Source organism: Oreochromis niloticus, linkage group LG23 (assembly GCF_001858045.2).
Source record: "Oreochromis niloticus isolate F11D_XX linkage group LG23, O_niloticus_UMD_NMBU, whole genome shotgun sequence".
NCBI classification, from domain to species: Eukaryota; Metazoa; Chordata; class Actinopteri; order Cichliformes; family Cichlidae; genus Oreochromis; species Oreochromis niloticus.
This window is the reverse complement of record NC_031986.2, coordinates 30,728,342-30,744,144: the sequence shown is the minus strand read 5'-3', so window position 1 is coordinate 30,744,144 and position 15,803 is coordinate 30,728,342. Positions and strand designations below refer to the sequence as shown.

The following is a 15,803-nucleotide window of genomic DNA, read 5'->3' as shown; positions in this document are numbered from 1 at the left end:
TTGATCTCTCAAGAATCACCTATGTGGAGTACTCACCTCTTTACATGCCACACATAAACTACGTTGGTATGACATTAAGTAAAAAGCAATTTTATGTGCTCTGCATCTCGATCGTTAAGATCTTTCATATACAAACACGGGGAATGGCGAACATGTAGGCGATTAGGCGGAGAGCTCCAGCTTTTGCAGTGTTCAGGAATTTGCACGTTTCTTTGTTTACTTAAATTCACATTTGACAACAAACAGACGATTTTCGATATTTAATATATAAATCTTTTTTTTTTCCACAAAACTCCGGAGAGATTTCTGTTTGTTTGGACACCTCATTTCTCTGAATCTTCACAACAGAGACAGTGAGGGAAAAGTTATCATAACCATAGAGGCAGATAGAGCCACATTAATAAGAAAGACACTGCTGATATAAACTGGAATTAAAAAGCAAATGTAGGGTCCTTTTTTCCTCCAGTTTTTCACAGCTGAGTCAAGCATTGTTACAGACCTAAGGACAACCCCCACCATCAAGACACCAGCACACCGCAAACGTAGGCCTCTCTAAGCCACACTTGCAAAAACTGCTTAGAAATGGTTTAAGGACCGAAGAACAAGAGGTGTTGACCTTACCTGAGCTCACCAGCAAATTATATGGCGACATTCAACTGCAATCTCAGCAGTTCACTTCAGTGCTATGTCACATAATTCCCTTCTAAACAGCTGGTAATTATAGGCTCATATAGGGTGTGATATTTTTAACTCTTTAGCCTACAATGCTGTTATGCTGTATCGGCAACCCACTTTAAAACCCACCTTTACCCCAGATCCTCCTTTTAATGTATGTACTCACTTCACTAAGGTCAAATCTGTCATCACTCCTGCCTGCTTGGCTCTGTTGTCTTGCTTCTGTGAGCATACAAAGATAGACTCTATTATCCAGAAACAGCTGTGCTCTCTGTAAGTCTCTGCATAAACCATTTCCAAATATAGATCACTGCAGATCAGATATAAAATATAGTCTTTTGAGTGCAGAAGTGCTGACTGAAATCAAATTGATTTTATGTATATTGTGGATTCTTTTGGCACTGTAACAATATCTCATCTCCTTCGTTGTCTAGCACTATCATCAGGTCAGAAATTCAATTTGTCCAGTGATTTTGTTTACGACAAAATACCTGAAAAACAAATGACATTCCCATTTGTCTAATCTGTATGTTATCATGCTAGATTCACTGCTGGGACTATGCCCGGTCTCACAGAGCTGCTAGTGTGACTGAAAACCATTTCTTTCTTTCTTTCTTTTTTTAAATTATGGAACACCCCCATGATGTTGAAACTCGAAAACAATATCGAAGGCTTGATTTGAGCTTCCTCACGGGAAACAAAATGTCCTGAAGGGGATTCTGTTTTGTCACTAAAGAATCAGCAGCCTGATACAATAACAGGTGATTTCTTAGCACACAGGCTGACAATAAATAATGATGACTGGGTGCATGCAGAACTAGCCTGGCACAAGGGCATGAAAGAGCAACATAAACTCAATAATACAAAACAGCTCCAAGGACAGGGCCATTGGTGACTCCAGCCCTGCGCGGGACCTAGAAACAGCATTTCCTGTCAGCTTATTGAAGACCAAGAACTGCTAAACAAGGTCACTGATGTTACACACAGCTGCAAACACAGAACTCTGAGACACTCACTTTGCCAGTCACCGGTCTCTGCAGGATCCAAGCAGCTTTTAATAGCTCTGTCACACCAGGCGACTGTCTGACTTTTATGTTGCCACAATCTGACACAGGGCGGAAAAAAGTGAAAAAGACAGACTTTGTTTATCTCCGGGATGTGAAGCCAGAAGAAGGCAAAAAAAAAAAAGAATGAAAAACCTGGAGCATCTTAGTGTCATCTGCACTGAACCTCTGCAGGCAGCCAGATGCAGGTACTTCATATATCGGTCTGTTTGTTTAGTTTATTTGCACAATTCAGCAGCATCTGTGAAGCTATTCCGAAATATTCTAGAATAGAAAAATGCGTGCATTTTCTTGAATTCCTTTTAAATTGCTCCTTTGTCTCACAATACAAAAAAGATGATCTCAAAACTTCTGATAGTCGCCTCACAACATTTAAGCAGTAGAAACGCAATAAACACAAAGCAGTTGTTAACGATTTTTTTTGTCTTTGTCTTGCTGCTATTGACTGCTTGAAAACTCTGACATAAGAGCACGATGTAAAAAAAATAAAATTCTATTATTCATATTAGCAGCGAAAATATGTAATCATATATATATAGACAGAGAGACTATAAATATTCTTAATTAACAGCAATTCAGATTACACACTATACTTCAGCCTGTTAATATGGGTTTATCTGAACGCCACCTTCGTAGCAGAGTGGCGCAGCGGAAGCGTGCTGGGCCCATAACCCAGAGGTCGATGGATCGAAACCATCCTCTGCTATCACATGTTTTAAAATCAGCGCGTGTCAAATTAAACATGCTCATCATAAAGACTCACATTTACCTGCTGGATCGCACAGGGCCAGGGTTACCTCTACAGTCTGTTTAACATATATTACTATTTCCATTTTGCATTTTCTTGCCATTCCACCATGATTTTTTGTAGTATTTGTGGAATGATAGAATAATAACTAAAATAGTTTAACTTACTATTATTACCAACAAAACAATACTAATGTGGAATGGAGGGAATGGAGGGAAATGGGCGCATGCTTGGAGACAGAGGTATAAACAGAATAGATCGCAAATTATGAACGTACTTTGATAATGAACAAAACATAGCAGCCTAATAGCTTTAAATATATTTAAAGTAAACATAAAATAGCAAAGCTTAGATTTAATTTTGACTAACATACAGAGATAAAAATGGACTGAATGAAAAAAAAGACATAACGGTGCACATGTAGGACACGTACACGTAGCTTCTGTACTGAACTGTAGGTGGCGCTCCAAGGAAAACTTTCTTACTACCGAGAAGAAGAAGACGGAGGCGGAAGCTCTTCCATGGAAACAACAGACGCTTCTAACTCATACTCGTTTATGTTTACGTAGTACGTGGGATATGGAAACAATGTAGTTTAATTGGGAACTTCTGAATTTTGCATAATTGATAATTAACTATACTGACAGGAAATGCATCTAAATGAGTCTATGTCGAATTTTCTTTGTGCAGTTTGAAGTTTTAGCTTTAGCTACTTGCTAGTCAACAGTAGTCTCTCGTATGCAGGATAAATGGTGCCCAACATGGGTTAGCAACTGTGGAAATGGCGTACAAAATATTACATGATATTACATATCGAACTGTATCGAAGGAGCAGTTTGCCAGAAAGTGACTGTTTTAAAAATGTGGAAACAAGGTGGCCGAAGCTCCGCTGTGGATCGAGCTCAGGCGTTGCTATCCGCAAAGAGGAGCAACGGAGGAGACACTCAGGGCTCCAGGCAAGAGTCCTCATCCAAAACACGGGTATGTACCGAGTTTTCTTTAGCTGTCCCCCCCTTTTTAAGAGCTGTTTGTTCTTACACGGGAAAGTTACCTTGTCTGTGGTAAAATTAATTTTGAAATTCTTCAGCATTATAGTTAAAAGCGATGAAATGATTTAATTTGTTTTCTTGCGTTACTTTTGGTACAAATAATATCAGAATCTTTATTGTAACTTTACTCAGATGCAATGAAATTTTTCATATAAATAACAATTAAGTTAAATCTAGATAAAAATGTATAATTTTAATGAAAATCATCAAATAGAGGTTTTAAAGTGGCTTTGCATTGCAGTTCTTATCTCTGAGGGCGGTATGTATGTAAATTGCAGATTGTATGGGTGTAGTTCTACTCCTTGTTACCAGTGCTTTAATGGGGCAGAAAAATGGAGTGTCATAGAGGCCAAAACTCTTGGAAAGAAGTTGTATCTCAGCTTGTTGATACTACTTTACAGCAGTGGTTCAAACAGGCTGTGAACACGGTGGGTGGTATTTTCACTCCTGGCCCTCATTCTCAGTTGTCTGTTCTGCTGCTGTTCAGGTCCAGGAGTTTTGTCCCACTGAGCTGTGCTTACCACGTGATGCAGGTCCTTCCTTTCAATAGCAACACTTTAATGTGACATTCTCAGTGGTGCTCTTGTAGTTATTTACCAGCAGATTTTCCATTTAAGCTTTCTAAAGAAGTATTTCTTGTGAGATACTATAAGTGCGTTTGAGCTCTTTAAATAATTATATGATTTGTGTAATTTTAAGTCTTTCATATTTTGATGGAATCTTTAATCTTTCCTAAAGACCAGCTTTATTCTATGTATGTATGTATCTATCTGTAAACAATGCATTATATAGTATTCGTATTAAAGGTATGATGCCTTCTCACTCTGTCTGGATGGACGCTGCTGGTGAGACACCTGCTGCTTCGGTGGCTAAGTAGGACCTTTGAAGCCTAATTTACATCCTCTTGCTGCGAAGCCTGGGCAGGTAGGCGGAGGCTGGCGTGGCGTGGTTTTATGGGGAAGCCAGAGGTCAAAAGCTTTACCCTGCTTCTTCCTCAGGTCGCTAGCCTGCTGCATAGCAGTTACTGCCTCCTCAAACGATCCCCTAGCTTGTGATGGCTTATACGGAGAATTCCTAATGACCTTCTTATCTTGGCCAGGAAGGCTGGAGAGATTGAGCCTTGGGGTACCCTTATCCAGCAGGGGGCCCATGTCCTGAAACAGCTCAGCTTGGTAGGCTGAGAGCAGGATGACCACGTTCAGATTTTATATTGCCTGCGCTTCTGATTTATAAACCTTTTGGTACATGGAGGCTGTGAAATACTCCATCTTACCTGGAAGGATTGGTCCCACCGACACAAGTGGACGTCTGTTCGGATAGAGATGAAATGCCACTGACTGCTCCACCCTAAAAAGTGACCCCCAAAATTTCAAGAAAATGTTTAGTAATGGCTCATCTTCTTTATACACACTGGGACAGCAGTCATGAGCTGCTTGGTGGGTGCCTGGCGAGTGGGCAATATTTTTCTGTCTTACAGATCCCTCTCCTCCCCCCTGAAATTCTGACATCCTGCGCTGCATTCCAGCTAATGGACAGCCTGGCTGTCGCGTGCTTACACATCTCATTACGATTGACCTCACAGGGAGATGGAGTGGGCTGAGTTTTCCCGCCGATGGAGCTGCCAGGCCACGATGCCTGGGCAGAAGGGAGAATGGCATCCCTTTCATTTTCCTCATTTTCATCTCTGACTGGGTCCTCGACCATGTCACCCGCCAGCAAGCATTAGCTGAGTTGGCTTTTTTCACAAACGCCACTCTCGGATTCTGCTGGGAATTACACAGGAGTTAGAGTCTGCTAGTGACGCCTGGGCATGCTTGATGGCCATACAGGCAATGCAGAGGGGATGGGGGTTTTTCTCCGAGATGGTCAAGGGAAAATAGGTAACGCCTGGGCAAGGCTGGGACACGACATCCTTAACCTTGCCGCCACTGGCGTTACCCTGAAAGGATCCAATATCCATGATTACTAAAGCTTAGATCTGACAACTAGTAATAGCCACAAGCTACTTGTCTAGCTAGTTTTTTTTAACCTGCAGTTTGCAGCAACACAACAGCTGATATTATAACAATATATTTCCTTGACAAAAATATATAATTACATTGTAAAAGATGTTCCTGAAAACCAGTAAAACCCACATTCGGACTACTTTAATGGCTGTGTCAATAAACAGATTAATTGAATTATCCTGGTCCAGGACTGCTGAGGAGCTCTTATGAGTATGGGGTAGAAAATGAGAATGCTTGGTGTGGGGTCAGGGGACCCCATATCCTTCAAGTGATCGGTCTGTCTTAGACAGATGTGGTGGCACTGGAGCATCCATGATTGGTCATGCCAGAAGTTGCTTCCCATAGTGAGATTCAGAGTGACGTTTGATACAGATGTCATTCAAGTCGTTGTGACTCTGAAGCATAATTCACATGTAAGAGCAGAATGAGGTACTACAATAATTACATCTTAAAGCACTTCTTACATAAATATAATCTGTTTCTTTGTAGGTTTCTGTGGGTGAATCTTTCAAACCCAGATCTGCTTCCCCAAAAACACACAAGTTATTCTCAGATCTGAGCGACTTGTCCTCAGTCAGTTCAGCTCCTGAGTCTGGAGGGGATTTTAAAGCTACGGATGCTGAAAAGAACCATGGAAAAGAACTGGATTCAAACAAGGTAACTGCTAATTGTTGCTGTATCTCAATAATGGAAGACTACACATTAGTGTTGTTGAACCCAGTAAATTCAACTTGACATGAATTGTATAGATTATTTATTTATTTATTTATTATTTTTTGGTTAGGGTCTCAGGCCGCAGAGCTCTCTGGGAGGAGGAAGCAGGTTTTTGAAGAAGGCTCCACCACCAACAAACAGCAGCCAGTCACCCAGGGACCAAATGCACCCTCAATCTGAATCAAGGTAAGATTCAGCATATAAAACTTTGGTTATTAATTTGCACAGTAGAAAGAATAAAACGTTTTCTGATGTGAAGTTACCTATTTTAATATCTCTGGTCAGATATGCACCATCTTCGCGGCGTACCACTCAGACTCCGTCCTTGACTAGACTGGCTGAAATTGAGAGTCGCATCCGGAGCCGCAAGCAGGCGCAGGAACAGGCCAGACAGGAGACAAAATCTGCCCTCATTCTGACTTCGGATTTGGGAGTGTCATCATCAGCACCAGCAAGAGTCATCCAAACCCCAGAGACATCTGTGCAACAGTCTGTACAGTCTAGCAGTGACCAGAGCCCAAGGGGAGCCCGTTTCCTTAAGAAGAAAGCAGCTGGAGCTCTTGAGAACACTAATACATCTCCTACTATGGCTCCAAAAAGCGTAGATGTTAGTGTGAGAGTCAGGTCCAGAGCAGCAGATCGTGTAGCATCTTCAGAGCGTTTGGAGACAAAGTCAGTTAAACTAACGAGTGGTGTCAGTCTGGAAAGTGATGAAGAAGACATGAAGAAACTGCTTGGAGACTCGATGGACTCAACAGACTATAGCTTCTTAAGACCTGGGAGACCTTCCTCCATGAAAAAGTCAGATAAGGTACACTTGGGCAGTTTTTTTGCTTGGTTCACTCTCATTACTTACAGCCTATTAACTAACAGCATCATTCTGATAGGCATGAAAACAGTTTTAATAAGAAAAAGAAAAAGAAAAATTTTGAACCCAGTATTAATAAAAGAACAAGTTGTTTATTACAGGAAATTGGAAATTGTCTAAATTGAATGATTACGCAGGCAGAGCTAAATCATCTTAACATAATAGACAGACTTTTATGCATGACAGACTTTCATTGTGGAAATAATGACAAACCACATTCACACAGTGGTTGTTAATCATGCCAGACATGTACGTGGTTAAGCCATCAGGACGTTTTCCTGTAATCTGCAGCTTTAAGGGTTAGACAGAGTGAGAACCTGATAACATTTTCACTTTGATGGCTCAGAGACACAGTTTTATCAGCTCAAAGCAGCTGTGCTTTCTACTCATACAGGTATTCCTCAAAAGCAGTCATGAAGTTCACTCCGCTCCACTTACTGCCGAAGTAATTCCTTCGCCACCCTCCAACACAGCGCCACCTCGCTCCTCTGCTTCTCCTTCTAACCGGAGTTCTCCTTTCCGATTCACTGGCCATGCTCAGGCCCGCTTCAGCCCCTCTGTGCTCTCTTCTTCTCCCTCTCCACCCCGTGTCTCCTCCCCACATCCTCCAGAAAGACCGGGCACCTCCTATAGGCCAGAAAGCCCACAGCGTTCCCTGTCCTCCCTCTCAGGACGCAGTGAAGTGCTCTCTCTGGACGAGCTTTTCCCCGTGGAGACGGGATCTGAACGCCCACACAGTGAGATGAGTTCAGTTTCTTCTGAAGGTGAGAGGTGCTCATCAAATGCATTTAGTCCTAGTGTTCAAGAGTTGATTGGACTCAGCTGTGTTCTTTGTGTTTAACTATTAATAGCAATCTAGGAGTATGATGTATTGATCACTCCTAGGAAAGAGAGGGCAACATGGTGCTCATTCCTTTGTACATTAATGACTTTATATCTGAAATAAAATCACTAATGTCCAAATGAACGTCTCATTACTGCTCATGTAAAAGAGAAGGTTACAGTGTGGTCATTCTTCTGTTCAATAATGAAGTAATGTTATACTTGAAGTAAAATCATTAATGACAAAATGAACTCACAGGATGAATCTAATTTGTTTGGCAGTTCTTGGAAAGCTTTTCATGAATGCAGAAAACACAACTTTTGTGCTTTCAGAGGGAAAAAGGGGAATAAAGCCTGTATTATCAGTGTCTCGAGAACCTTTTTATTGTATCGAGCCACTGTGAGTTTTAACAAGCTGCTGTATTTGATAGTGGATTAATTTGATAACAACAGGAAAAGAATAGATTTTATTTTCTGATGCACAATGGCAAACACAAGTATTAGTTAAGCCATCCATCTTTCAAGCATGTCCATATTTGCAGCATCATCAGTCATTCCCTCAAAACACAGTTTGTTTGTTTTTTAATTACTACAGTTTAACGTGCAAAGAATTAACTTAGTTTAGACTATCTGTGTTTTGGGATATTCTGTTTTAAAATTATGTATGTATAGATCTTTTTTAACGATTCTTATTTAGTGAAGTGCTGTGTAAAAGTACAAATAACTGTGATCTAGCGTCCCTGTCATTACCACATGGAAGGTACAACTTCTAGGCCCAAAGACATATTGATAATATTCATAATAAATGTACTTTTACCAGTAATTGATACTGTTGGAGCAGTATGCTACTGGCAGTCATAGTGACCTGAGCTTTATTTCTAGTACCCTGACGTGCATTGTAATAGACTCCGATATGTCCCAGTTTGTCAAATAAACCAGTGTTATGAGATTGTCTCAATTTACAAGTTAGCCTCTTTCAATATTCAGTTTTCAGTTTTTAATCATCAGGTGTTTTTAGTGTCTTTTTGTAGTCCTATGCATTGCACTGCTAGCAGTTATAAACTGAGTAACATGTTATAGTCGGCTACATGAATATACACTCTGAATTCTGTCATTGTGGTTTTATGTTTCTGCAGACTTCAAGATTAATGTGATGACACTGGATGACCTTGCACCTGCTCGCCTTGAATTTACTGCAGAAACGCCAAGAAAACAGGTGGGAAATGACAGGAATTAGTTCCAAACAAGTATAAAGTGAAGAAGAAAGGAGAAAGTTTGCCATTCAGTGTAGCATAATTTAAAGAGGACCTATTAGTGTCATTTATAGCACCATATTTTTATTCTTGAACTCTGCCAGAGGAGCTTTGCATGATTCAGAGTTCAAAATAATCCATATTTATCTTCGACTCATCATCTCTCTGCTTTGGTGCAGCCCCCTCTGTTCATACTCAGTCTGAAAAAAACCATTCAACCAACTCTGCTCTGACTGGCTACCCCTCATAAACTCATGATTTGAGCAGTAGGTGGCTTGGGCTTCTTCCACACAGAGTCGTGTGCCAGAGATGACCATATCAGACTACACTTGAGTTTTTGGTCCGCACAGATGACTTGCACATATGACCTAACTAAACTTTGAGCATTTTTAAAATGAATGTCATCCACTTTAATGGTAAATGCATGAAAGAAAAGAGCATAGCAGGTGCACTTTAAAAGAAATATTTGTTGAATTGCACTCATTATATCTATGAAAACATGTTCTACACAAAGTCAAAACAAGCTTTGAACACATCATCAAAATATAATCTTTTCAGATATGGGGAAACAGGTGTGTTTTGGACCACAAGACATAATTGTTGCAGTTAAAATTATTATAATTCTGATTTGGTCTTCATCAGCTCCAAATGGAACATCCAGGTAGTTGGCTGCTAAATGCTTCACTATGATCCCTAGCTGTTGCTTACTTTGTCTGCTGTTGGGTTGGGACTGCTGCTGCCACAGACAAAGAGCAGCAATGATTAAGCTGGCCACCTAGGGAGCCACCAGCTGGAGTAGTGTCAAAGAAAAGGAAGAAATATTTTAAATTGCTCTTAATGTGATTTTTAAGAGTCTTCCACTGACTGCCTGATGTTCCTTACGACATTAAACAGTGAGAAAGAAAGCGCAAGGTGCTGTGACTCAGGTATTAATCACAGGTTCCTGATGTTATGTGCAAACATTATTCCACAGTGCACACACTAAATAAATCCTAATCAGAAAAAGATAATAACTGTATGTATGCAAAGTTGTATCCTCACCTTGAGTCTGTGATAGTGATGAATGATAAGCAACACCCTGAAATTAATGTAACGCCACTGATATTAATGCTGGAGACTCTAAATTCTGTCCACAAGGACATTTTCTCCTTGGCGTGGTGCACTGAAATTTGCATTAATAATGGAACCAAAAAATCTTACATCATAAAGCAGCCATGTGTTAAAGCCTCACATTAATAACCACAAGCATTAAAACACATATGTGCAGTAATCTGGATATTTACATGTGATATTTAGGATCCTAGGGGATATGATTATAAGTTTGTTTTCTGCCATATCCTAAATATGATACTTTCTCTGCTCTAAAATTGTCAAAAAAGGTTCTAAAGATTTATTAGAATAAACTAAATAGAAATAAACTAAATAGAAATAGAAATTTTATTCCACTGTGGCAGTGGAAAAATGAGCCTTTGACTAAGTTTGAATTCTAAGAGGCCCACAGAAATGAGGTCAGACTGAGATCAGCCCTGATTCGATTTGCTTTTGTTAACTGAAGTATAGAAATGTCTGAAGTGCATAAAGAAATAAAACAGCTTTGATACCAGTGGGAGCGCAGAAGAAATTCTTATCTGTCTGCAGATTGCTAAATTGCCTAATGACTTGTTGGGAAAAGAAGCTAATCTAAAAAACCTAGGAGTAGAGGAGGTGCCAGCCATAGACTCTATTATAAAAGATGGCTGTAGACGACGTTACAGTTGGTGTTAGACTCCACATTTTGAGTCACTTTTAGTTTAATTTTTTTTGTGGTTTTTAATAGCAAGAAGAGTCAATATTTAAATGAAACTTGTTGTCAAATAAGCAAGCTTGATAAGGTAGTTACATCTGTAGACTGCATGAGTCCAAACATAGATGATATAAATGTTGCTTCCTGGACTGAAGAGTGAGGCCAACACATTTTTACGTTTTAAGTAGACTGAGTATAACATTAGCATTTGTAACTTTTTTAACAACGCTATCCTATACAATAAACCTATATCATAAGATACATTTATATAGAGGGAATCAAACAGATTCACTCTATATTCTAGATGTATCTGCTAATTAGTGCTAAATAACCACACTAATTAGCTGTGCTAGAAAGTTCAGTCACCTACACTAGAGCACAAACTTCTTGTTGTGTTGTACCGCACACCAAGCCGTATTATTACCTGTATTATTATTAGTGGGGTGGCTGTAGCTCAGAGCAAGTAGAGCAGGTCATCCACCAATCAGAAGGTTGGTGGTTCGATCCCTGGCTGCTGCAGTCTGCATGCCAAAGTATCCTTGGGCAAGATACTGAACCGCAATTTGAGTGGATGTGTGAATGTTAGATAGAAGCAGTTAGGCATAGAAAACATGCTGGTGTAAATGAGTTGATGAGACATGTTGTATAAAGTGCGAAAGTAGAAAAAGTAGAAATGCTCCATAAATACTAACAACACAAATACTGTTGAGTGGTCCAGTTTACAGACTTTAATTGAAGGAGGTGAACCAACTGACAGCTGTTCTGCTGAGATATATACAGCGAATTATAGTTATCCTGTCTCAAGGAGATTAATGGGGCAGTAGTAATGCTCCTATTCTTGAGAGGATGAACTTACATTTTGAGATACTCTTCAGCTGGAGAAAGCAACTGTTTACCGCAATTTTTTGTGTTTGTCAAATTTCCTTGCATGCAGGTGAAGGCTGATTGTTAGTATACTTATAATATTCTTCAGGGGACCCTTTGTCTGAGACCTCTAAATTCTCTGAAGGACTCCCTAGACTGATATCTTTGCTTTCATGAAACAGGGTAGCCCTGTTCCAGGATCTCCAGACAGAAAGCAGCAGCTACACGAGGAGGAACAGCAACAAGACGAGCTGCTGGATTACCAAAGTGACTTTGAGAGTGAGAGCAAAACAGAGCCAGATTACAGTGCCAGTCAAGTGTCAGAGGATCTGCAAAGAAATGGAGGTGAAGAGAAGGTGATGTCAGAAGTCAGAGATGGGGGTTTGGATTCAGACATGTCTCATGGGAGGACAGAAGATGATTATTCGAGAGCTTTCTCAGAAGCAAGTCATTCCTCCACCTCACGGACCTCAGATCGCAGTCACACTTCCAAGTCAAACAGCCAAGGCAGAAGTGAGGACTCCAGATCCTCATTATTACATGAGGGCCAGGCTTCATATCAACAGTCGAGGAGACATACTTCAGCCAGAAAGGTTTTAAAAGAAACTGCAGTACAGACCCATTCTGGTCGACTAGCTTCAACATGGCCAACAGGTTAGTCTACTACATGTATTATTTGTCTATCTAAGATGTGAGAGAGACCACCATTTCTCACCAAAATTCCTTTAAATCATCAGCTTATTAAGTGAAAGGAGATCTTGTTTGTATGAAGGCGCTAATCTGAACTTTATCTTGCATTATTCTTTGGGTCTAAGAGAAATACTTACTTACTTTTTTAAAAACCTGTAACTAAAATGCCAGAGTAAACTGATATGTCTGAAGCTGACTTAGAAAGTCCACATAATCCACAAACTTCAGAGCATTTCAAAGGTCAGGCTCCATGGCCTCAGGCATGTGCAGAGAACTAGGAATAATTTTGGGTTGTTGGACTTGAGTGAGCGAGATAAAGAGTGAACTTGGCTGTGCAATACTCTGTAGGTAGGTAGGAATTTTAAATTGGATCCTTAATGCAACAAGTGTCATGGGAGCAGCCATTTGGCATTTGCGTTGCCTGCGAGCATTGGAAGGCAGAGTGACGAAAGTAGTGAATTGCAGACATCAATACAAGTTAAGATGAATGCATGAGTGAATATCTGAAGCTTCTTTTCACAAAAGAAGAGAAGCTTGAGAGCTGTTTCACGTTGGTGTTGATTGACAGGGACTAATATAAATGAGTCCATGATTATGTATGTCGATGTGAACCAGAGAGGTCCCCATTTTCTGAATAGGCAACTAGAACTTATGTCTTATCGCACTGAGCTTTAATTTTTTTTTTTTTTTTCCAGATATTCCTGCTGTGGACCCTATGGTGAGCATGACCTACATAAATCCTTCTCCAGTGGTCACTCATACCCTCAATGCAGAAATGGTAGAAGGTGAGAACCAATAAAACTAAATAAGATACAAAATAATTTTAAAAAACATTTTAAAACAGGACATATTCTGCTTTTCATTATTTGCTACCACATATGTGCTCTTCAAATAGTCAATGTTTAAAATTTTGCTCTTTCACACACTTTTTTACCCCTCAGCTGTAAAAGTCTGATCGGGTATTGTTGTCACCCTGCCAGGCGGGCAGGTGTCCTGTAGGGGTTTTCAAATTGATACCATAGAATCACCTACAAAAAATCTTTGATGAGTTTGAATCTCAGTGACCTTGATCTCAAAGTCAAGGTCAAAGGTCAAGTTTTCAGGAAATCTTATGAATGCAATAACATGAGAACAAGACGATGTAGTATTTTAAAATCCATACCATAGGTGCATCTACTAGGAGCCTGGGGTGTACTAGTACATCAGGCCAATTATGCTCCTTATTGGTTAAAAAAAAAGTGATCATGATTTTCTCCAAAATGTTTCAAAAATAAGATTTTTGATGGCATTTTCCACATGATCTTGCTGACAGATTGACTAACAGACGGCTCTGAAAACACACTTTCACTGAGACTCTTCACTTTGTCAAGAGAACTAGAAAGTTGTCAAATTTTGGATTTGTCACACTGATAACAAAATCTTTTAAACTTGGATCCAGATGGTAATTCTCAGGGATTATTAGGGTTTGTACAAGGATGATGGCAAATTTCAAGTGAGTCATACTGATGGCTGTGGTGGGGCCATTTAAAAAAAATTTATGAAACTGTAGCACCATCTATAGGTGATATACTGGGAGACAGTGCCTTCCAGATCAGATAAATAGTTGAGACATTTTTTGTTACTGTCATTTAAACATTCATAAATATTTCAATTTAACCCTGCAATGTGTATCCCTTGGTTCTCCATCAGCAATCAGCACCTTCAATCCAGCTGTGTTTGCACTCAATGAACTGCTAAAACAGCAGCTTGCCATGACAAGGCGGTTCATTGAAAGCAGCCGCCACCTGCACTCCAGCCTGGTGCAGAGTCTGGAACCACCAAACTACAAATATACCACTCTCGAGGACACCAAGAAGGTAAAGTATACTCACGCATTGACTGTGAATAACACTCATCTGTAGCTTTTTGGCTCAGTAATGGAAATAACAGACATTTAAAGTGTACTTGTTATACTCATTTCCAGCTCATTATTTTTATTTTTCATCTCCACAAAAGTAATTTCAAAACAATACCCGTCAAAATGTGACTTAGTGAAACTTTCCCCTCTGTTTTCAGCTTATCCCCATGCACAAATCTCCCAAACTGACAATGAAGGAAGCTTTAGAGGTGGTGCTTCAGGAGATCGGAGACGACCATTGTATGTGACCACTGTGATTGCAAGGACCAGAAGCTGGATCGTGTCTTTATTTTTAAAGACAATTTTTTATACACATTTAAAAACTTTTTTGTTCTACTAAGTGGGAAATTACTTTATTATTCATAAAACACTACATGGAGTTTTATACCAAGTGTCAAAATGAAGAGCTGGCAGCCAAATCCATCACTTTAGGTTCTTAATAAATACTGGACTGGACATTATCAGGCTGTGGTCTGCTAATGTAAAGATGGGCACACCTCCACGCCACCTGCAAGTTAAGGTAACTAACACAGAATGCAAAGTTGAAAGCTGATGTTGAAGGTAGACAAATTCATCAAAAGTGAGAGATTGAATAGCCTTTATAGCTACAGTGGCTTGCAAAAGTATTCGGCCCCCTTGAACTTCTCCACATTTTGTCACATTACAGCCACAAACATGAATCAATTTCATTGGAATTCCACGTGAAAGACCAATACAAAGTGGTGTACACGTGAGAAGTGGAACGAAAATCATACATGATTCCAAACATTTTTTACAAATAAATAACTGAAAAGTGGGGTGTGCGTAATTATTCAGCCCCCTGAGTCAATACTTTGTAGAACCACCTTTTGCTGCAATTACAGCTGCCAGTCTTTTAGGGTATGTCTCTACCAGCTTTGCACATCTAGAGACTGAAATTCTTGCCCATTCTTCTTTGCAAAACAGCTCCACAACTGCCCTGTGACGGCCTCAGAGGTTGTCTAAGAGAATATTGGGAGCAACAACACCATGAAGTCCAAAGAACACACCAGACAGGTCAGGGATAAAGTTATTGAGAAATTTAAAGCAGGCTTAGGCTACAAAAAGATTTCCCAAGCCTTGAACATCCCACGGAGCACTGTTCAAGCCATCATTCAGAAATGGAAGGAGTATGGCACAACTGTAAACCTACCAAGACGAGGCCGTCCACCTAAACTCACAGGCTGAACAAGGAGAGCGCTGATCAGAAATGCAGCCAAGAGGCCCATGGTGACTCTGGACGAGCTGCAGAGATCTACAGCTCAGGTGGGGGAATCTGTCCATAGCACAACTATTAGTCGTGCACTGCACAAAGTTGGCCTTTATTGAAGAGTGGCAAGAAGAAAGCCATT

General features: G+C 40.1%; 1 protein-coding gene and 1 non-coding gene across 2 annotated transcripts; both read left to right on the top strand.

The window, feature by feature from the left end:
- The first annotated feature begins 2,373 nt into the window (after positions 1 to 2,373).
- Positions 2,374 to 2,445, top strand: trnam-cau (transfer RNA methionine (anticodon CAU)). The gene has a single exon. It is a non-coding gene; the product is annotated as a tRNA-Met (tRNA).
- Positions 2,446 to 2,989: 544 nt separating this feature from the next.
- On the top strand, positions 2,990 to 14,894 carry lg23h19orf44 (linkage group 23 C19orf44 homolog). The gene is made up of 10 exons (XM_005451128.4): positions 2,990 to 3,468; positions 6,032 to 6,199; positions 6,327 to 6,442; positions 6,542 to 7,067; positions 7,519 to 7,888; positions 9,083 to 9,162; positions 12,029 to 12,500; positions 13,232 to 13,321; positions 14,226 to 14,392; positions 14,592 to 14,894. Exons 1-10 carry the CDS (start codon positions 3,349 to 3,351, stop codon positions 14,679 to 14,681), a joined length of 2,199 nt encoding a protein of 732 aa, XP_005451185.3. The 5' UTR covers positions 2,990 to 3,348; the 3' UTR covers positions 14,682 to 14,894.
- Positions 14,895 to 15,803: the final 909 nt, after the last annotated feature.